The sequence below is a fragment of the Alnus glutinosa genome, chromosome 3 (assembly GCF_958979055.1).
Source record: "Alnus glutinosa chromosome 3, dhAlnGlut1.1, whole genome shotgun sequence".
Taxonomy (NCBI): Eukaryota; Viridiplantae; Streptophyta; class Magnoliopsida; order Fagales; family Betulaceae; genus Alnus; species Alnus glutinosa.
Genome location: NC_084888.1, coordinates 10,585,142 through 10,607,760, shown reverse-complemented (window position 1 = coordinate 10,607,760; position 22,619 = coordinate 10,585,142). Strand labels below are relative to the sequence as shown.

General features: G+C 36.7%; 2 protein-coding genes across 5 annotated transcripts; both read left to right on the top strand.

Moving 5' to 3' along the window:
• The first annotated feature begins 4,111 nt into the window (after window positions 1–4,111).
• Window positions 4,112–12,468, top strand: LOC133862572 (nuclear poly(A) polymerase 4-like). 2 transcript variants are annotated; one of them, XM_062298407.1, is made up of 12 exons: window positions 4,112–4,837; window positions 4,931–5,008; window positions 7,681–7,788; window positions 8,139–8,201; window positions 8,291–8,449; window positions 9,260–9,373; window positions 9,508–9,570; window positions 9,647–9,976; window positions 10,076–10,240; window positions 10,335–11,315; window positions 11,673–11,749; window positions 11,864–12,468. In XM_062298407.1, the coding sequence occupies exons 1-12, from the start codon at window positions 4,712–4,714 to the stop codon at window positions 11,886–11,888; spliced, it is 2,289 nt and encodes a 762-aa protein (XP_062154391.1). In that variant the 5' UTR covers window positions 4,112–4,711; the 3' UTR covers window positions 11,889–12,468. The 2 variants fall into 2 exon arrangements, with proteins under 2 accessions (XP_062154391.1, XP_062154390.1); XM_062298406.1 differs by having other exon boundaries at window positions 11,861–12,468.
• Window positions 12,469–15,745: 3,277 nt separating this feature from the next.
• On the top strand, window positions 15,746–22,075 carry LOC133864105 (hexokinase-1-like). 3 transcript variants are annotated; one of them, XM_062300325.1, is made up of 10 exons: window positions 15,746–16,211; window positions 16,603–16,753; window positions 16,844–17,026; window positions 18,326–18,400; window positions 18,588–18,743; window positions 18,917–19,015; window positions 19,116–19,246; window positions 20,268–20,349; window positions 21,398–21,755; window positions 21,940–22,075. In XM_062300325.1, exons 1-9 carry the CDS (start codon window positions 15,931–15,933, stop codon window positions 21,743–21,745), a joined length of 1,506 nt encoding a protein of 501 aa, XP_062156309.1. In that variant the 5' UTR covers window positions 15,746–15,930; the 3' UTR covers window positions 21,746–21,755; window positions 21,940–22,075. The 3 variants fall into 3 exon arrangements, with proteins under 3 accessions (XP_062156309.1, XP_062156308.1, XP_062156306.1); XM_062300324.1 differs by having other exon boundaries at window positions 21,901–22,075; XM_062300322.1 differs by having other exon boundaries at window positions 15,747–16,211; window positions 21,398–22,075.
• The last annotated feature ends 544 nt before the right edge of the window (window positions 22,076–22,619 follow it).

The following is a 22,619-nucleotide window of genomic DNA, read 5'->3' as shown; positions in this document are numbered from 1 at the left end:
TGGCGTTTCCCGGGAGTGGCCCGGCAATGACTTAGTGGTGGCTCGACAGTGGCTCGATGCTAGCTTAGTGGTGGTCCAGTGGTGGTTCAATGGTGGTCCGACAGTAGTCCGGCAGTTTGAGAATAAAAAATTCAAACTTGAAAAATGATCTACAAAATTTAAAACTGAAAATTATTTTTTGAAATTGAAGAAGTTTTGTTGTGAAACCGAAAAATATTTTTGGTTTAACTATTATTTTCAGTCACGCCAAACACTGAAAAATATGAAAAACATTTTTTACGCTGAAACAAAAAGAACTTTGATCTCGTAAGAAATGAAGGGATGAAAGATGAGATTTTGAATGCATAAATGTACATTGTCCATTAAAAAATTAAAGAATGGTTGATGAATTCAAAACTCCTAAAGTTTTGACCTCATTCATCTCAGTCAAACGAATCAAAGAAAACCTAACAACATATTAATTAAACTTGTATACTGGTCCAGGCTGTACTAAGCCTGAACCCTAAACACTAATAAATGCAATTATGGGGTTGTTGTATGTTCGGGTCTATCTACTGCTGCCTAGAATAGATGTGCATGTTTGCACTAGGCAGGTCTATCTAATGGCTTAGCTATCTAATTTAAAATTTAAAATAAATTATCGTTTGCACCTTTTTTTTTTTTTTTTTATTTTTTATTTTTTTTAAAGTTGAAAGTGTTGGGACTAATCAACAATTATGTTGTTCCTAATATCTTTTAAGTTGTGGCTTTCTGCAGCGCCTTGGGTTTTAGTCAAATGATTTTTGAAGGAGAGATATTCTGATCATCGTAAATGTTTTGCACCAAAGTGATTCTTGTTGGAGTAGTTATAGACAATTGATTAAAGATACTCAAATACGGCTCCACAGCCTTCAATCATACGTTGTTCGACACATTCATAAGGAGGCTAATAAAGCGTTTCTTTGAATGGGGAACCGGCGAAGTTAGCCCTTTCATAATTGTTGGACAAGTTTGGATTAAGGAATGTCATTTCTCTATCTAAAATATTGTAGAAGTTTCTCTTTGATATATGGTAACTTGATATCATTTTATTCCAAAAAAAAAAATGAAAAAAAAATTTGGGAAAGAAAAGTTGTGGCTGATTGGTACAAGAATAACTACTTTATTCCCAATAACAATTTGGAAATTAAAAAAGATAAAGAAAAACAAAAAGTTACAACCCATTCGACCAACCCTAATGAGGTTGGTTTTGTTTTGGTAGAAGGCTGATAACCTAGGAGGCCTTAACAATTAATTCTAAGTTCTTAGGAAGAACTTTTAGATTTTGGCTTAGGCGATGTAAAAGTAATATAGTACTCATCTTTTTAATTTTTTCAATAGTCCATATCTAATTTTATTTTCTCTCTTTTTTGAAAAACATATAATTAAAAATAGACCATTGAAAAAAATTACAAAATCTATACTATAGTTTTTCTTTTTCGAACATCTAATCCTCTGTTTGTTTCGTCGTAATATGGTTTCAGGGAAGTCATTTTTCAGGAAAATATTTTTCGCCGAAATCATTTTTCGGTGTTTGGTGTATACGAAAAATCACAAATATTTTTTATATTTTCATTCAATCATATTAACTTATAAAAATTAATTTTTTATTCACAACATAGAAATATTAATATAAAATAATAGAAAAATCACCGGTGACAGGATTCTATCACTAACCGGCAGGATTTCAGCCACTTTCACCGAATTCTGGCTACTGTTGCCGGATTCGGGCGATAAAGGCCGGAATCCGGACAGTTTTGTTAGAATCTGGGTTGGCTGAATTTCGGCTGGAAGCTGACCGTTTTGGCAAGATCCCAGCCACATGACCGGAATCTGGGCTGACCGGATTCCAGCGAAGGTGGCCAGAATTCGGGGATAGTGACCGGATGTTGTCGGATTCCAGCATCGGCCAGATTCCGGTAGTGGTCAACTGCTTGAACATGAAGGTCAATTGCGTCATTTAAAAGAAGGTTGAATGCGTCTGCCGTCTGAGAAAAATGATTTACACTTTTAAAAAACATAAATAATTTTCTGAAATTTACTAAGCATTTTTAAGTAAACGAAAATTATTTTCCGATTAACTATTGTTTTCATTCCCACCAAACATAAAAAATATCAAAATCATTTTTTATAAACCATTTTACGCCAAAAACAACTTGAGCACAATTCAAATCCAAACTTCCAAACTTGAAAATAAGTCTTATTGATCTACGTGAAATAAAGCGTTGAATTCTTAATCGATAAAAAGAAAAAGAAAAAGAAAAACACTGGCTTCGATGCCCTTAACCCAAAGCAATAAGGTTCCCTTCATGTAAGATATATGTTTGTAACAGTAGTTAATTTAAAATAAAATAAAAAAAAAGAAAAAAAAGAAAAAAAAAGGAAGAGTTTTTTTTTGCCAGAATTAAGAGTGTCATGACTCCTATGTAAAGAGGGTTACCTAATTGTCACGGGAGTGAATAGAGATGTTATTCTTAATATTTCTTATGATGTTGAAGAATTTTCATTGCAAGTGAAGTGAGCACTTATAATGCAATAGAAAATTAAATATAAAAGCAGAAGAAAAAGATTAAGCGGAGACAAATATTTATGAGTAGTTCGATGTTAGACACCATATCCACCATTAAAGAAGAGCTCAAAAGGGTTACATTTTGCTCTTATTATTTGATGAAATTTACAATACAAAATACTTATATTTATAGAAGAATTAAAATCTACAAATCTAAAGATAAATATAGTAATCAAATAAAAATAATTTGATTATCATCAAAACCTGATTGTAAACAATCATATAAGGTAATTATTATATAAAGAATATATCCCATTTAGAAGTGCGTTTGACATAATGGCAGTTTAAAAACGTGAACCAATATAGTCCTAATGCCGCAAGGCTGACTTAAAACAATTAGGGTATCAGTAAAATCCAAGACAGCTAATACTAATTAAACTTATGTGAAAGTTCTTGTTACAGGATTAGAACCCACCCCATAATGCATACCCAACCATTTGATAATTTCTTCTAGACTACTAAACCATTAGCACTAATGGTAGACATTGCCGGCTCATTCACTAGGTAAATTAGGCCAAATCGCATGAATGACATGAGCTGGAGTTCCCAATAATATCTCACAAGTTTTGTTCTTTTGTATTTTTTTTTTTTGTAAATAAATATGTTACATTTTGTTTGGTCGGACCACCCAACAAAGTACATTTTGAATTTTAAACATGTTCAAAAGAATATGTTGGCTTTTGTGTGCTTCCTGCACACGTACCGTACCAGGTGTGATTCGCATGATTCGTTGTCCGTTTCGGATTTTCTAGTAGACGATCGATTTCTCTTCAAGTAGATATACCGGTAGGCCAATAGCAAAAAATCCCTTGGATTTTACCACCGGTAATTTTATTTGGCTATAAAGAATAGATAATTATTTAGGAAAAGAAGAATTATTTTTTAATGTAATGGAAATAGTTTTGAAGAAAGGAGTAAATAAGTCAATTCTTATGGCCATTGGCTACCTAACGGAGGCCTGAATTTCCTTTAATCACAATAAATGATTTGGGTTCATTTCCAAACATAACAAATAAGTCAAACTTCTTTAAAAAATTAAATTTATGAGGCTGAGCTCAAGTATTAAGTCAATTAATACAATATATCGAAATTAAAATAACTTTTAGAACCAATACCCAAATATGTTCATCACCGCGCTGTCAAAATAATATATTAGACTCTTAGCACATGCATCTATGTCACCCACGCACCGACTAATTGACTAATCATTACAATTATTCAAGTTTTGCACACGACCCAAAAATAAAAACTAATAATATATATATATATATATTTTTTAAAAAAATAAAAATAAAAATAAAAACTACACTAAACGGTTGCTGGCTAATCAGTAATCACTGTTCAACGCGTTTTGAAGCCCATTGGTGATTGGCCAGGGTAAATGATAACCCCACCTGGCCACGTGAGTCACAATAATTTAATTTAATTTAATATTCCAAATCCCACAAATCCCCCAAACACAAAACATATCCGTTTTCCAATTGAAAACGAGAAACAATCGCACCGAAACGGCCAGAGCCAGAGGCCTCCATATTTTTATATTTAATTAACATTTTGTTTTTTTAAGAGAAAAATCTGCAAAAATATCCAACACTCCTCTAACTCACCGACCTAACCGCTCTCCTTCTCCGAGATGGTTAGGGCTTATCTCGTTCTCTCCCTTCTAGGATTGGTTTCGTCGGTCTATTAGATCTACAATTCCCAATTTTCATTTATTTTTTTCTCCATCTCCTCAATTTTCTCTGCATTCTCTCGGAAATCTTTCGTTTTCCTTTTCCTTGTGGGCCCTCGTCGTTGTTTGGTCCTATGATTCCAAATCTTGTCCTTCAATTGCATCCAATTTTCGATATTTTCAGTTTCATATTTCCGATCTTCGTTGGCGTTTCGTGAATTCTAGGGTTTCTGGTAATCAGGTATGTAGGGGAGAGGTTCACGAATTCCCATAGGGCCAGAAGTCTTAGTTTATTCATTCACAAAAAAAAAAAAAAAAAAAAAGAAGAAAAAATCTAGGGTTTCAATCGTTCAACCAGTTTTCTTTTCAATATTAGATTTTTTTATTTTTATTTGGGATTTTAGGGTCTTAGGCGTTAGTCTTTTCGAATTTTTCATTTTGGGGGTACTGCGATGGTGAGTTCAGAGGGATTGAGCGGTTCGCCGGCTCCGGCGGCAAAGCAATACGGCGTGACGAAGCCCTTATCTGTGGCGGGGCCTACCGAAGCGGATAGGCAGAGAAGCAGAGAGCTGGAAAAGGTTTGCATCCACATTATTGTTTTTCAAGAAAGTTTTTTTTTTTTTTTTCGATATTGAGGCTCTCATGCTGAAATTTTGGTTTCTTGGGTGAAGTTCTTGGTGGATGCTGGGCTTTACGAGAGCAAAGAGGAAGCTGCGAAGAGAGAGGAGGTTCTTGGTCGAATTCGCCAGGTGATTGCTCAATTCCTTTAATGGGAAGTTGAATTTTGTCGTGAAAGTGTGAATCGAGTGCTAGTGATACTGAAAAATTTCATGCTTGTGAGAATTACATCTTTTTAAGAGGAGAATCCTCAAAGTTGGACTTTTTTTTAGAGTTACACTGGTTGTTTTGTTGATCGAGAAGAATTTTTTTATGACTGCCTTTTGAATTACTGTAGAGCATAACTTGCGATTTTGTATATCGAATATATGCTTGGGCAATAAATGTGGGTGGCATGTGCATTTGGGATTGAATATCTAAAATGTAATAAATTTAAAATATCAGCACTTGTTATGTTGAATATGTTTGTCTTGGGAATTGACTTACGTAGTTCCATTCCTAAAGAAACAACTCTTCTTTCTTGAAGTCCTGAGAAGTTCTAGCCTCGACTTATCAAAAAAAAAAAAAGTTGTTCTAGCCTCCATCTTTGAACCTTAAATTGGTGTCTCAACATTTCTAACCAATTACCCTAAAGGAGTCAATGGGATGCCCTTCTCTGAGGCTTCCTTTGTATTCGGGAGCCCCTTTGCCCTTTCTAGTGAGATTGATTTGCCTATAAAAAAAAGTCCTCATTATAGATTTGAATTTTGTATAATTAAATCTGTGTTTTACAATTGCAGCTAACCCCTTTTGTCCATATTGATGTTGTGAAAGGTCTTTCCTAGCAATGAGTTTGGATTTGGGATTTATAGGTTAAATCTGTGGAAAAGTGGGATTGAACTTAGGAATTTGGCGTATAAGTAGCTCTCCCATGAAATATTTTATCGGATTTTCTGGGTTTGGAGCCCATCAAGGCTTCAACTATCAGAAGCAGGCTAGGATGGGATGTTGCATATTAATGGAACCCAGTAACCATGGATTTGTTTGGAATCTACTGGGAAAGGAAAAAAAGAAGAAGAAGAGTACTCATGTAAGTAGTCATCATATCTAATCTGGACATTGTGTTGTTACAAGGGAGCGAATGTTATTGTATTGATAGCAATGTCGGGATGAGTTAGGAGAGAATCCTTTGTGTGATTTCTTGTCTGAGTCCTCTCTGAACAAAAGAATCCGATTTATATGACAGTCCTATAAATTAATGTGAACAACAGATTCTCTGATCAAAAGAATCTGTTGACATAGCCCTTTCTTGAGGGTATTCAAGCTTCTCGTGTTTTGTGCAAGATATTCTATCTATCGTTTGGAAATAGCCATGTGTTTATGTAATTAATGTGATCCACATTTTCCCAAATCCCTATTTTTAAAAATTAATTATCGTTAGTTTGAGCTTTCATAAGCACCATTAGGCCAATCTGAACACTTACTTTGAACTAATGACAACATAGTGAAACAGTGATCCTCGACTTTTTCAAGAATAAATTTAAAACCTTGGATGAAAATGCAAGGATAATTGATTGTTTTTAGATGAAGCTGGAGGTTCCAACAAACATATTTGTATTAAATGGTGTACAAGTATATTCTGGTGTAATGGGAAACAAATGTAATAATGTGTTTGGAGTCTGGTGGAGACTAGGACGGACTTGGATCCTCTCCAGTTGAACTCAACTGGAGAGGAGCCAGTTAGTTATATAGGAGGGTATTTTCACATTGTGAGAAATTACCAAAATACCGTTACTTATAACTAACTGGCTCCTCAACTGGAGAGGATCCTATTGCAGGACACTAGCTATTATGCTGGTTCGGTAAAGGGACATAATGGAAAAATGTTGTTGCAAGTTGCCGAGGTGATTGTTTGACATCTTCCTAGCCTCTCTCTCTCTCTCTCTCTCTCTCTCAATTTTGTTTTTGAGGGGTGAATCTTTATGTAAATGATAGTTATTTGTGCTGATGATTGATGCAAAATGGTTAGATAGACATAGACAATTGTGGTCAACAAAAGAAGACTCTTTAATGTTAAATAGAGGGGAATGCTTTGGTTCAGCAGCATTCTGTTTTTTTTTTTTGGTGGGAATAAATGAAGCTACAACTTTGCCTTGATATGGAGGGAAATGTGGCACTTGATATTTGAAGGATTTTGATTGGATATTAGTTTAGTATTAGGAGCCTGCTCTGTAATTGATCATTTGACATTTATATGAATAAATCATATAGTTAGCCAAGTATTGAAGCAATCTTGGATAGTGGTTTTTTGAACTCATACTCCACCCTGAATTATGTTTCATGTTTGCACAAGCGTAAGTTTATGGGAGCTCAATCGATGGATTGCCACCTCATAAATTTAATAGTGGCTTTACAAAATTTTCCTTATATGTACAACTATTTCTCTTGAACTTGGTACCAAATAGGCTTGAATTTTCTTTATTATATGCACTTAAATTTATCAGTATTATGAGAAAATGAAAATCTAAATGGTTGCCTTGACTTTTACAAATTGACACTCAGTTTGAGACAAACAAAGAGTAAAGTGTGACACTCAGTTTGGGTGGGATGCAATTTAAGATTTTAATAACTCTTTTTTTTTTTTTTTTTGATAAGTTTAATAACTCTTCAAAAGTAATTATTTTGCTATTATTAAAAATTTGAGTGCGACTTTTAAAGCTTGTTCTTTGCAACATCATTCAATATCTGTTTTTTCTCCCACTCATATGCTTGGGTGTTTTCAACTTTGCATACTAACTGCCGGTAAAATTTGTTTTTATTTTAGATCGTAAAAGATTGGGTGAAGCAACTTACTCGGTTGAGAGGATACACCGATCAAATGGTGGAGGATGCAAATGCTGTCATTCTTACTTTTGGTTCTTATCGACTTGGAGTGAGTATATGCTCTCTATGGTTTTGTTGAACATTTTTCTCTATCAGCTGTGGACAATGCCTTATGATGCTGAGGTCATTAGTTTGAATCCCCCGGGTTAATTAGTTATTAAAAAATAAATATTTTCTTGAAACAATGTTGCATGCCATTTAGTTTCCTTTTTGAATATGCTTATTGTCATCTCCATTGTCACCATCTTAGTTGGTTTATTGGGGGTTGGGATGGGCTGTTTGATCTGGTTATACGTGGTAAGTTGTTAATATCGTAGTTCATACTTTTGCTCATATGTTCTTTTGTAATATGTTTCTCATACAAAATGTGGAGATCAAGTTGAAGGTTATTCTTCACAGGTTCATGGTCCTGGGACGGATATAGACACGTTATGTGTTGGGCCATCGTATGTGAATCGGGAGGTAAATAATAAACTCAAGGCAATTGCTGTTTATGGGTTTTGGACTCTTGATTTCAATATTTGCATCTTATCCTTGTGCGTCTTCATCAGGACTTCTTCTATAGATTGCACAACATCCTGGCAGAAATGGAAGAAGTTACAGAACTACAACCAGTTCCAGATGCTCATGTCCCAGTAATGAAATTCAAGTTTGATAGCATATCTATAGACCTCCTTTATGCAAGTATTTCTCTCTTGGTTGTACCTGAGGTATGTTCATGCTAAACTAAACGTTCTGTAATTTTGTCTAACTGAAACCATACATTCTCTGAACGCTGCAAATAGAACTGTTTCTTGGATGGTGACAGTTGAAGTTTTTGACTGAGATTTTCACTTGGCCTGATTATGGATTATGTGGATGAGAGGTTTTAATAAAACTCCCCCTCTCTCTCTCTCTCAGAGCCCAGGAAAAGTTCTTTTCTTGCTGTTATTGTTTATATCTGTCACATCCATATTATACACTCAAGGAACTTTCATTTCACATTTATTATTTATGTTTGTGCCAGCTTCTCGTATTTTCATGAGTCAGTGATGTTTTTGAATCATTAGCTCCTTTCATTATTCAGAATGAAGTTTTAAGTTCAGCCTCCAGGGGTGCGTAATGTTTTGAATTGCAGATTTTGTTACTTACTATTTATTAGTTGATTTTCCCAATCATTTACTAGGAACATGTGTTTGACATCTGATTTTCTGTAAAGGCCCCGCAACAGTTGTTTGTCTGCTGTTACCTTTTTGCAGTGTTGCTCAATATCAAAGATTTCTCATAGTTATGGATCTGCTCTTGTGGACTCATAACTAATCCATCAGAATGGTATTAGTTAAAAGTGTATATCTTCTTTCTAATTGTGGCAGCAGATATAATTTGCTACAAAATGTTTTCAACACAATTACTAGGATGTAATAGTTGCACTTTTAAATTCTTATGGCATGATCTAGTATATGTTAAGTTTGTGAACTTGTGGGTCTCTTTTTGTTCTAGAGTATTGTTTATATTTTTTTTGGTAACTATTGTGTCAACAGGACTTGGACATTTCTGATCTTTCTGTATTGTACAATGTTGATGAGCCCACTGTTCGAAGTCTTAATGGCTGCAGGGTTGCAGATCAAATTCTTAAGCTTGTTCCAAATGCTGAGGTGAAATGTTTCCTACTGGATCAATGTTTTTAGTTGGTGTACTGATTATCTTGAAACTTCTTAATTTGATATATATATTTATATATCATTGGTAGTTTGGTCTGTCCTTTAAATATTGTTTTTGTGAATTGTAGCATTTTTGCACAACACTCCGATGCTTGAAGTTTTGGGCCAAAAGGCGTGGTGTCTATTCCAATGTGAGTCCCTTTTGTTTTCATAGTAATATTGAATCATTTTGTTTTTTCCACTTCTTTTAACCTTTCTCATGTTCAGGTGACCGGATTTCTTGGGGGTGTGAACTGGGCACTTCTTGTAGCTCGTGTGTGCCAGCTTTATCCAAATGCAGTTCCCAGCATGCTCGTCTCTCGATTTTTTAGGGTTTATACACAGTGGCGTTGGGCAAACCCTGTGATGTTATGTGCAATTGAAGAGGACAAACTTGGATTTTCTGTCTGGGATCCTCGTAAGAACCCTCGTGACCGGACTCATCTCATGCCTATCATAACTCCTGCCTACCCTTGCATGAATTCTAGCTACAATGTTTCGACAAGCACCCTCAGGGTTATGATGGAGCAGTTCCAACATGGTCACAAGATTTGTGAGGTAAGATCTACTTTTCCTGAGGTTGTGAAGTAAACTTTTCTTTGGCTGTCTATATATTTTCTCACTTTTTTTGTGTGCTCTTTTATTGCCTAAATCCAGGAGATAGAACTCAATAATGCCCAGTGGAGTGCTCTGTTTGAACCATACTTGTTCTTTGAAAGCTATAAGAACTATCTACAGGTTGACATAGTTGCGGCCAACGATGATGATGTGCTTGCTTGGAAAGGCTGGGTAGAATCCAGGCTGAGGCAATTGACTCTGATGGTAACATTTATGCATTTTTACGGTAACATGTAGTAGACACTGAATGAGCAAAAGAGTTGTTTCTTTTATCCCTAATTGTTCTTTCTATTTGCAGATTGAGCGAGATACCTTTGGGAAGTTGCAATGCCATCCTTATCCTCATGAGTATGTGGATACATCCAAGCAGTGTTCCCATTGTGCTTTTTTTATGGGTTTGCAAAGGAAACAGGGGGAGATAATCCAAGAAGGTCAGCAGTTTGATATCCGTGCGACAGTTGATGAATTCAGGCAATCTGTAAACATGTACATGTTTTGGAAACCGGGGATGGAAATTTATGTTTCTCATGTTCGTAGAAAGCAAATTCCTTCATATGTGTTTCCAGATGGTTATAAACGGTCTCGACCGTCTAGGCTGACAGGCCAGCAGCAGGCTAGTAAATTATCTCATGAATATGGCGAAGTTGGTGGCACTGGCTCCAGTGAGAGGTGCGTTAAGAGGAAGAATGATTCTGATGCAGTAGATTTGAAGCAAGGCATGCCTGAAAAACGGCAATCAATTAGCCCTCAGAGACAGGATTCAGTTTCTCCTGAAATTATCAGTAATAAGTTCAGCAGTGTTTCCGGGGAGCATTTGGCATCTCATCTGGTGGGAAATAATGCAATCGCTGAAAGGGACAGAACATGGCAGGTCAACAATGGTAAAGTGGAAGGTTTGGCATCAAATGGCTTGAGTGCCGCGACTGGATCTGTTAGGCAAGAGCTGCGCTGGATGGAGGGTGATAAAGGGTCCAATATGGAGCTAGCTGAATCACAAAAAGGGATGCTCTGCCCAGAAACTGAGGCTGCATGTGGCTCAAATTCCAGCATCATCACAACCCTTGCAAGTGAGGGCAGCTCTTGTGAGGATGTGGGATTTGGATCGATGGTAGGTAGCAGTGAGGGGAATACTGGGAGTGTTGATGAAAGCATGGATGGGGGTAATAACCTTGGATCTTCTCTGGGTGATTTGTGTGAAGCACACTCTGTGTTGCCTTCGGAGGATGAACGTGTAAATTGCAGTGAAGTTCTTCAAGATGGATCCCAGGAAGAGTTAGAGGTTTTGGATTTAAGTTCCTTCACTTACCTTGATTTTTCTTGATTTATCATTTTTTGCTGTCTGCATCATTTGTTCATTCTCTTCTTCGACATTCTACTGCTGGGAGGATGATTTCTTATTTTCTTCAGTCTGACCAGGAGATTGTATCGACTGGATTTGTATGTTCCTTAGAGCTGTACAATCTTTAGGTGGTGGACAGTTGAGAATTGCACTCTAGTAGGCCGTGCCTTAGTGAACGACCACATATATCTTTTAACAACTTTTTCTTTATTTTTGACTCATTCCATCTTGTCTATGTATTATTTGCTGACCAATCTTACCTAATTTCATATGTTTGTCTTGGTTTTTAATGTGAAGCCTAATGCTGCACTCGGGATGGTAATCAATTCCAGGGGTGAAGTGAACTCGGAAGCTGTGCAAAAACCAGTGATAAGGCATGTATTTTGAAATTTTTAATGTTATATCCTGGATTTTTCTTATATTGTTTGTCTTTATACTGCTTTCTTGTCTTTTTTTTTTTTTTTTTGTTCTCTCGCTCTTAATAGCAGATTGAGTTTAACAACTACGGCATGAAAGAGTGGAAGTTGGATCTGTGGTAATCTTTGGCTGTGAGAACATGTTGATCAGAGAAAACAGAAAGAAAGCCAGCAGTTCGGGTAAGTGTGAATTTAATTGCTGGCTATCATTTCTTTCGTGTTTTTCAGGCATGCTCAATCGGTCTGCCTTGTGGATTAAGAACCAATCAAACACTCAACTGAAGAGCCTATGGTTATTGGGTTTGCTCTGCAATGCATGTACAGTTTATAATATTGCGAATTATGCTTTCCTGGTTAAGCACTTAAGCTGTGAGCTCCTTGTTGCTCATGGGAGTGCACCGGACACTGGAAATTAGCAGATGGTAGTAGGTTTTACTTTCTTCTTTCTAGCGTGCTTGGCGAAGAATTATAGTTCTTCTGATGAAACGCGTTTATCAGAAAAAAGAAAAGAGGGGTAGGGATTTGTGTGGGAGTGTTCTTTGTTTGGGTGACTTGTTCATATATTAGTGACTATGATTGCGAGTTTAGGTTAGAACTTGGTTGAGAGCGTGCTTCTTATGCAAATCTTATGTGTACTGGTTGCTTTGTAATAATATTATAATATCAACTCTTTTCTCTCTCTCACCCCCCCCCCCCCCCCCCCCCCCCTCCCTTTTTGTGCCTGCGTGGGTGTGGAGTAATGCTATTTTTCACTCCCTCCCTTTTTGTGCCTGCGTGGTGTGGAGTAATTCTATTTTTCACTCCCATTTTATATAATGTGATAAACGAGATGTGTTTTTAAGTGATTTTATGTATGAGCCACTTGAAAAATACAAAAGAAAGTTACTTAAAATATGTCACGTATGGTATGAGATGAGTGATAAAGAGAAAAGAATATAGCAGTACTTGTGGGTTGGTGTTTGAGCCTTTTTTTTTTTTTGGTGAACGTGTAGCATGTGCTACATCTTGCTAAACAAAGTCGTAAGGCATTACAAAGACAGACAAGAAGTACAAAGAGACCTCTAGATCTTAAGTCAGAATCAAGTCAAACTTAAAGTAGCTTTCTAAACAATACACAAAAACTACGAGGACACTCTTTTGAGCCGCTATTTACAATTAAGCAAATTCTCAAAAGAAAAATGGCTGATCTAGTTACTATAGTTAACAAATAGTCTAGTAAAATTTGTGCATTGCATAGACATTGTGAAAACAAAGACACGAGAATATACAAACAACCAAAAAATTAACACTGCCAGCATCAAAGAAGAAGACCATCGCCTCCTTAGGTGGAGCGTGTTATACACGTGCCATCCCCAAAGGCTCCCCAAACAGCAAACGTCCACCGCCAACTACCAACCACCAACCACCACCAGCTATGGCCTGAAAAAATATGGTGTGACTCACACGCGCTTATCCAGGAAAAAAGATCCCACACGTGCAAACCACACGTCGGTAGGAACGAACGACAAGATCACCAGCTTGAGACGGTCGGACCAGTTGACGACAGTAAACACGGCTGGGAAGCACGTGTCATGAGAAACCCAGTAGAAAATTATAGATCTAGCACACAGAGAAATGATCTGTTGAAGCACATCTAGAGATTCACCGAAAACACGATGGAGAGCGGTCGATCCTCCAAACCAACGCTGCATGAAGGGCTTTTAATGAAAAAAGAAAAAGAACATAAACTCCTCAACTCGTACAGGTTAGGAGAAACAAAACCTCTATCGGAATATGTTTAGGAGAAATAAAACTCCTTGCCCTAACGGCAAAGAGAAACCTAACCTCCAATAAAAACTAGCCATGAAAAAACAAAAACCCCGCAGAGGCTAGGAAGACCAAGGACTGGGAGGCCCTGTCAAGCAAACTGAAATCTTTGAAATGATGGATTCAACTTGTGTAATGCGCCCAAAAAAAGAAAAAAGAAAAAAAAAGGATGGAGAAAACATTTGTGTAATGCATTGACAGTACTCTTAGTAATACCACTCTTTCTGATCTATATATAAAATTAAAAAAAAAAAAAAAAAAAAAAAAAAAAAAAAAAAAAAAAAACTCTTTCTGGTTTCGGAGTGCGTGCTGATTAAAGCTGTACACTAATTTGATCCGGCTCTGTGTTGACTTTGGAATTCTAGAGTAGATTTTGCTGGATTTATACCCAGATTTGATGGTTACCGCAAAACAGCCGCAAATGTGAGTGACAACTTTGTTATCTTAGTTGACTTGTCATCATCAGCCCTTTTAAGTAAATACCAAAACAAACAAATGATAAGCTATTGGATTTTCCATGACCGAGAATTTTTGTATCTGTTCAATGTCAAATAATCTCAAGTCGTATCCCTTCTTTACTATCTGATCATGTGTGCAGTTGGTGCTGTAGCTTGACTCTTCTTCGGTCAAAAGGTCCAATTTCGTCGGCGGCGTCTGGTTTGGGATTGCCTACTGAAATGGAAAGCCAGTCGTTAATTTCGGCCTGTTTTCAATTTTCTGTTACTTTCGAAATCTATTTTCGCCTTGACCTCTTTTATTTGGCCTTTTCCATTCCAACCAGCTTTGACCCGGGAACATGGATTTGACTTAATAATTACACGCATATAAAATAGAGCTTTAAAAATACTTGAAATTGGAATTACTAATTTTCTAATAAATAAATTAAGCAGTAAATAGGGAAGTTATTCCATAATTTCCATTGAACAAAATGCTCAGAAAAAAAAAATTAATAAAATCCGTGGACCAGAATGCCGAGAATGAAAAAAAAAAAAAAAAAAAACCAGGACCAAGACATAGGAAAAGAGGGGGGAAAAAAATAAAAAGGGAAAACGCAAATCAAGTGCCTTTCTAGGATAAAGATTCTCTCCCCCCCCAAAAAAAAAAAGGAATATTTTATAGTAAGAATTTAATTTATTTTTATTTTTTTTGAATTAAAGATCAGATTTCATTCATGAGTACCAAGAGAGCTGAAACCAGTCCTAGACCTTGAAGATTACAATTTTTCGAATACTCCAGAAAATAAGCTAGCCATACATCTATATTTCCTTCAAACCAAGTTGGAGGTTTATAATCAATCTGCGTACAGCCCACCAATCTGGTAAAAACAGTTCCAAACATGCTTAAATCCCCTTCATTCTCACTTGGAATTCTCGTCATCGCGCGCCGGCACACCAGCCCATCGCACAGGAGGAACAGCTTTTCTCACATAGGGAATTATAATCAAACAGGAATTACAATCAAATACATGAACATCATCAAACCCAACTCTCCCAAAGGAGGACCACAAACAAGAGAACCAAAATCCATATCTCCATATCAAAATAAGACGAGACAACAACTACTTCTCCACTTAGAGTACTTAGTACCCTAAGCGAGAAAAGAACCATAAAAAACAAAATAAAACAACTCAGCAATAACACGCCACAAGGGTGGCTCTCTCCAGCTACAAACGCCACAAAACAACCACAAACCACCAAACAACAGAGGCGGGGACTAGGAACCCAATTTATTGCATGGACAAGCCAGAGCGTGTAGACCACGCACCGGTGCGTGGAATTTCGGTGGAGTCGAATCCAATGCCAGGAGAGGTGGAAGTCCACGACGGATTTGATAGAGAGACACGTGTCCTGTAAGAAATGACGAAAAATTGTAGATTTAGAATTCAAGATTCAGATTCAAGGGCCAAGCCAACGAAACAGAAAACACGTTGGAGAAACAACACAAATATAATGTTATTACATTTAATGAAATAAATGATATGATGTAATAAATATGTTGATTAAAAAATTTAAAATCTTAACTAATTTAACATTAGTATATTTAATGGGATAATTGATGCAGATATTTTGATTAAAAAATTTAAATAAGATCGAAGTGGGGCAGCGTGGGAATCTTTATCTTAAAAAAGATTTACGGCTTGCAAGTAGTTTTAGTTTTGGTTGGACCAAATCATTCAAATCTTCCAGTTCCCGTTTTTTCGAATCAACGACTCCCATTTTCGTCAATGAAAATGCATGACATGCCATAACAATCTCTAATCCAAGATCTCTCTCTCTCTCTCTCTCTGTTCCAAGCTCTCCACGCAGCTGAGATACCACACGTTAGAGAGAACAATGGGGAAGGTGTTGGTAGGTGCGGCGGTGATATGCGCGGCGGCAGTGTGCGCGGCTGCGGCGGCAGTGGTGGTGCGCCGCAGCATGCGGCGCGCGGCGCGGTGGGACCGGGTGAAGGCCATAGTGAAGGAGTTTGAGGAGAAATGTGGGACTTCCATTGAGAAGCTGAAGCAGGTGGCTGATGCCATGAATTTGGAGATGCACAACGGGCTTGTCTCTGATTCTGGAGATGCCAGCAAGCTCAAGATGCTCATCACCTATGTCGACAATCTCCCAACTGGGTATTCACACTTTTTTTGTTTTTGGGAAATATCTCTGTAAAATCTCTCTATGTGCTTTCCACTTGATTGATCTATTTGGTCTTAATTTTATGTGGGCGTCTGTTGTTCGCGTCTATATTCATGTCGCACGTCTCATTTGTTCCATTTATTGGTTGAATTGTATGTGGGTGTTTTCCTTTTGCTTGGTTAAAGTATGCGGGTGTCTTTGTGTGTATGTTGGTTGTGTTTATATGTTTATGTTTTTTGCATGTGTTTCTTTTGGCCATCGGCTATGTTGACAATCTCCCAGCATATTTGTGATGTTAGTTTAATGATTTTGACTTCACGAGTGGACAGCCCAATACAGAGTTTAAGCTCAATTGATCCTCTTTTTATGTTCTTCCTATTTCAGAAATGAGAAAGGAGTGTTTTATGCATTGGACCTTGGAGGGACAAATTTCCGCGTGTTGAGGGTGCAATTGGGAGGGAAGGACGATGGTATTGTCAATCAAGAATTCGCCGAAGTGTCAATTCCTTCAGATTTGATGGTTGGAACTTCAGAGGTAAGTTGTTTGTGTTTAACAACCGTCTCACCAATTCAAGCTTATTTATGGGAAAGATATCTGAAGTCACAAAAATTTTCTTGATTTCAGGCACTATTTGATTTTATTGCGGGAGAACTTGCAAAATTTGTTGATCAAGAAGGAGAGGGTTTTCAACTTCCGCCTGGTAGGCAGAGGGAACTTGGTTTTACGTTCTCATTTCCTGTGATGCAATCATCAATTGCTTCTGGGCACCTTATTAAGTGGACGAAAGGCTTCTCCATAGATGATGCGGTTAACTCTAATTGCTTTGGCTCCATTTAATGTTCTTGAATGCCTATTTCTTCATTTATGTGTACATATTGATTTCCTCGTATACTCCAATAAATTGAAGCATGTATGTGGTATTCCATTGTCTATTTAATTAAATGTAAGGAAATTATGGTGACAAGTCATTGATATATTAAATTTTTTGATAAGCAATTGCAAATTCATTAAAAAGCGCAAAGGCGCAACTCAAGTACAAAAGAGTATACAAGAGAGAAGTCATTGATATATTAATAAGAGATATAAGATTAAAAATAAAATGAAATACTTAGAAAGATATGATGAGGTATTCTATGGGCAATCTGTAGAGTTTGCTGTACATTAACTTAAATATCCAGACTTATCTCTATATATAATATCAACTCAGGTTGACAGCAAAGTAGTTAATTATAGCAGTGCAGTAGTTTTAGTAGGAATGTTGTGATAACTGTTATTAAGGTAGTGGCAACTAAGCTCCTTTTTTCTTTTCTTTTTTCTTTTTTTTTTTCTTTTGTACCTCCTTGGCACTGAACTTTTTCATTTTTGGTTGCTATTCATGGGAATCAGGCTTGGCCACACAACCTTAGGAAAATGCAAGTTAATGGTCCAAATATCTGTCAAAATGGTCCACATTTTTTTTTTACCTTATAAAGTTAAAAGGGCGTAACACATCTGGAATTGAGAACAGTTGACAGTCCAACTGCCTGGTCCAGTCTGGATTTTACAATATTGGTTTAGAGCGTGCTTTTGATTTCCACTACCTAAAGAACATATTTTATTACTTGTTCATATGTTCATTACTGTTTTATAAACTCTGTTGAGAGCATGAAATCCTTTCTCAAAACACAAATGAGCAGTTGTCTTTAATCATCTGCTTATAATCCGACATCAAACATTTTCTTTTAGATAAATTATTTTCCTGTTAAACAAGCAGTTGTCTTGGCGACACATGAATAGTCAAAAGATATTGAAACTGGGTCTTTCTGAGTTTTGCAAGCAAACATGTTTTACTTTAAAGGGAAAAAAAATCCACTTTCATAGTATGTATGAGTTATTTTCCTGTTAAACAAGCACTTGTGTCGGCGACACATGGATAGAATAAGATATTGAAACTTGTTTCTGAGTTTTGCAAGCATAAACATATTTTTCTTTGAAGGAAATCCACTTTCATAGTATGTACAGTTGTTTGGCTTGTTAAATCTGATTTATAGATTTGACTAAGCATGGTTTCTTTTCTTTTTACCCTTCGTTCATCTTGCTTGACTTTTTCAATTGCTGGGTGAATAGGTTGGCCAAGACATTGTGGCGGAATTAACAAAAGCAATGGAGAGACAAGGTGTTGACATGCGTGTGTCAGCTTTGGTAAGTTAGAGTTGGTGGCTTCTTTAACAAAACACTAATTTGACCTTCATGTTTAATTCTGGACGGAATCATACATGGTCTCGTGCAGGGAATTTCCGTTTCTTATTTCATATGTCAATCTTGTGTTGAATACTTTATGAGATTATTATGCTTTCAATCTGGTCTCAATGTACGGTGTTGATATTAGGTGAATGATACGGTTGGGACATTAGCTGGAGGTAGACATTCCAACAGGGATGTTGTTGCTGCTGTTATCTTGGGTACTGGAACAAATGCAGCATATGTTGAACATGCACATGCAATACCAAAATTGAACGGTCTTCTGCCTAAATCTGGAGAAATGGTTAGCAGTTTCTTAGTGGCTTTTATTTTATTTTCTAGTTCTTTTTATAAAATTTAAGTTCCCTACCTGTTCCTCTATCTATAGGTATAGGGTTGACAAAAATTATGTATGATTTAGAAATGCAAAAGGACCATAAAATGAACTCTGAGGACACAGCCAATGTTTAACTGCAGGTTATCAACATGGAGTGGGGTAACTTTAGGTCATCACATCTTCCGTTAACAGAGTATGATCATGCACTGGATGCTGAGAGTTTGAATCCAGGTGAACAGGTGACTGTATACTTATTTACCATTTAGTTGTACTAGCCTTTGCTTTGCTAAGTGACGTTCCATTTTGTTTTTTCTTAAACTTTTGTTTTGGTACTTTCAGATTTTTGAGAAGATAATTTCTGGTATGTATTTGGGAGAAATTGTTCGCAGAGTTCTGTGCAGAATGGCTGAAGAAGCTTCCATATTTGGTGACACCATTCCACCAAAACTAAAAGTTCCGTTCATATTGAGGTAATGTCCAAAACTTACGGGTTAACTAAATTGCCATTGCTCATTATGTTCCCCGCTCTTTTTGCTTTTGTTATTGTTTTGCCTTTCGACTTGTACATGTTTCTAAGGAATCACTTTTGTTTGAGAGCTTTTTAATGTTCATCAACTGTACTTGAGAATGGGTGCATTCTTTGCTCTATACTGCTACAAGCACATGTTTTAAGTTCAATTGCATCACCAGTCACCTTAAACATGTGAACTGCTGCCCACATTTATATAATAATTCTTTGTTCTGTTCTAGGCTGTTGCCACTAATAAATCCAAATTTGAAATGGACCATTAGTGTTTGCTGAATTGTGAAAATGAGTTTGATAGCACCTCGTGTTTAATAACTTGACCTGTAACCTTTTATTAAGCTTTGCCTTTAGTCCTAAATCTCAAAGATAGTTTTCCTTTTAAATATTTAGAATTTATTTTTTCAGTATTATCAAATAATATAATTTTTTTTTTTTTTTGTTATAGCTGTCAGCTTGCCTTGTTTTACTGAGGCAACAGCCTTGTTGGTGGCCTAGATCTTAGTAATAAGTAATATTTGATCCATTATAATTGCTCAATTGATATGGCTGCCAAGTTGTGGCCCATAATTGGTGTCGCATCTGTGCCCTTATTAGCAAAATGCCTCCATTTCACCTAGTGTCCATATTGTAATCTTCAAAAGTATTTTGCCGGTAATAAGTAATTAATGAATTTCATCAAGTGAACCATTGGCATGTAAAATTAACAACCTTTTATGATTTAGTGCAGTTCACAGGCTTGAATGCCATCTCTCTCTCTCTCTCTCTCTCTCTCTCTAGCTTTTGGACTTTAGCCTTGGTCCATGGTACTGTATTCTTATGATCACAATTTTACTCTGAAATTTTTCTCCCGTTTCCTTCAGATTTGATTTATAATCTCCATTTAACATGCATGTGATTTTTTTATTATCTTTTGGGTAGGATCAGCAATATGACTACATTGGATTAATGAGCTCTGAAATATGCAGGACACCTGACATGTCAGCAATGCATCATGACACATCTTCTGATCTGAAAGTGGTTGATAACAAATTGAAGAATATTTTAGAGGTATATATTATTTCATAGTAATAAGTAATTTCTATTAGTTGTCGAACCTTGTTGCTTTTTAGTTCATGGAAAGTCAGTTTGGACTGATATGATACGCTGCGTATTCTTTTAATTTTTCCAATTGGGTTCCTAGATTTGTTGTCTAGCATCATGACTGAATGCCTCCATTCCAATTCCTCTTCGTCTTAACATATGGGATAACGGATGTAGAGAAGGGTTCTTGATTTGCTGTGCAGGAACTCTACCATGTGATGAGGTCAAGAAGACTTCATTTTCTGTATCTGTGAAGCAGAGAGAGAGAGAGAGAGCTTTTGACCTATGTGATGAGGTCAAGAAATAATTTCTTATCCAAACATATAGAATTCGAGCTGGCTCTTTCATTTGCTGTGAGAGCTTTCACTCTGAAGGAAGAGAAGAGTGACTGGAAAAGAACTTTTGACCTATGTAATGAGGTCAAGAAATAATTGGAGAAACTTCACTTGACCTTTCTTAATTGTTGTCGCTTTTGCAGTTACCCCTCTAAATTTTAAAAACTCTCGATGCCTAAATCTTTGCAATTTTTTTTTCTTAAAAAAATAACAAGTATTTTGAAAATTTTGATACTCCTCTTAAATCCTAATGGAAGATTGAAATTGAAAAATAGATACACTATATTGAGAGTTTTTTAAGTTTAGGGGAGTAATTGCAAATGTGATGGAAGTTCAGGGTTAAGTAAAATTTCTCCGAAATAATTTCTTATCTAAACAAAGGGGATAACGGAATTAGAGCTAGAGATGGCTCTGTCAATTGTTGTGACACAGCTTGTACAGAATTACGTAATAGAAAAGACAGATGCTGCTTTGTACCTATTTCAGAAGACTATTAATATCTCATTCGTGACATATGGTTGGGAGATGTAATGAAGGATTTTCCATTGCTGTGAGAGAGAGAGAGAGAGAGAGAGAGAGGGATTTTAACACCTTTAATTGATGACGAAACATCCAAGTATTATATGCTGAACTGCTGTTACAAGCTTTTGTAATGACTTATTTACATATATTTATTTCAGATACCTAATACCTCCCTCGAAATAAGAAAAGTTGTCGTCGAGCTCTGCGACATTGTTGCAACACGTGGGGCTCGTCTTGCTGCTGCTGGGATCTTGGGCATCCTGATGAAATTAGGAAGAGACACAATCAAGCATGTGGAGAAACAGAGGGCAGCGATAGCCTTGGATGGTGGATTATACGAGCATTACACTGAATATAGGGAGTGCTTGGAGAATACATTAAAAGAATTGCTCGGAGAAGAAGTCTCACAAAGCATTGTCATTGAGCTCTCCAAAGATGGGTCAGGTATCGGAGCTGCTCTTCTTGCTGCGTCTCACTCACGATACCTTGAAGCCGACGAGTCCTGAGAACGGTCAGGTCCGAATCATTGAGGTTTTTTTTTTCTTTTAAGTAAATTTTCACTGTATCATTTTCGCATTCTTACAACCTTAGGTCACCTTTTCCACTTCTAAAACAATAATGGCTTCTCTTTAATTTTCATCCTCCGTGCTTCTTGGTTTAGGAGGTTGCTTGTGTGAATTATTAGAGTATGGCTTTGCAGAACATGTAAAAGAGGTGGACTGAATGTATAAAAGCGGGACCTGGAAGCGGCAAAGCTCTTCCGTTTCGGCCTGCAATCTTACTCTTATTCTATCAAAATACTATCCTGCTGGTAATTACCAATTTTTGCGTTCAAATTGTTCATCGGTGGATACTACTTTTTATTATTACTCATTCATTGTGGAAGTCAGATGGTGGAGTCTCTTGAGTGTTAGGTCTCAAGAAGTGTGAATTTAGACATAAGTTCCTTGATCAATTGCTTAGTAATAATGCAGAGTAATCAACTGTCAGCTTCTTCAACCTCCAATCTCAAGAAGAGTTCTGCAATAAAACTTTTGTGTAGAACTTGAGAAGTTGCTTTCTTGAAGAGAAAGTATTGGCATTGGTAATGCAAACATGTTCACTTCAAATTAGATGTGAAAGGCAGACATCCTACGAAGGAGGTGGAAGGCACCTTGTAAATGTAATACTCTCATGGCGGGTACACAAATTTCCTAAGGAGAATTTCCATCCACCACACCATCGCTAACCTTTTGGGCCTCAAAAAGAAAAGGTTTAGGAAGACCTCATACTCGTAGTCGTTTGGGTCAGTCTTGATGGGTATCCAACTTCCTATCCTATTCAATGAGATCATAGGCCTTCAACCGAGACCAAACGCACGCTCAAACGGTCTAAAATGAA

Excerpts from the sequence above, each read along its gene's own strand:
- LOC133862572 (XM_062298406.1), top strand. The coding sequence starts at position 4,712 with ATGGTGAGTTCAGAGGGATTGAGCGGTTCGCCGGCTCCGGCGGCAAAG. Across the intron at positions 8,202-8,290 it reads CATCGTATGTGAATCGGGAG|GACTTCTTCTATAGATTGCA; the intron begins GTAAATAATAAA and ends CGTCTTCATCAG. Across the intron at positions 9,977-10,075 it reads ATGGTCACAAGATTTGTGAG|GAGATAGAACTCAATAATGC; the intron begins GTAAGATCTACT and ends GCCTAAATCCAG.
- LOC133864105 (XM_062300325.1), top strand. The coding sequence starts at position 15,931 with ATGGGGAAGGTGTTGGTAGGTGCGGCGGTGATATGCGCGGCGGCAGTG. Across the intron at positions 17,027-18,325 it reads GCTTCTCCATAGATGATGCG|GTTGGCCAAGACATTGTGGC; the intron begins GTTAACTCTAAT and ends CTGGGTGAATAG. Across the intron at positions 18,401-18,587 it reads ACATGCGTGTGTCAGCTTTG|GTGAATGATACGGTTGGGAC; the intron begins GTAAGTTAGAGT and ends TGTTGATATTAG.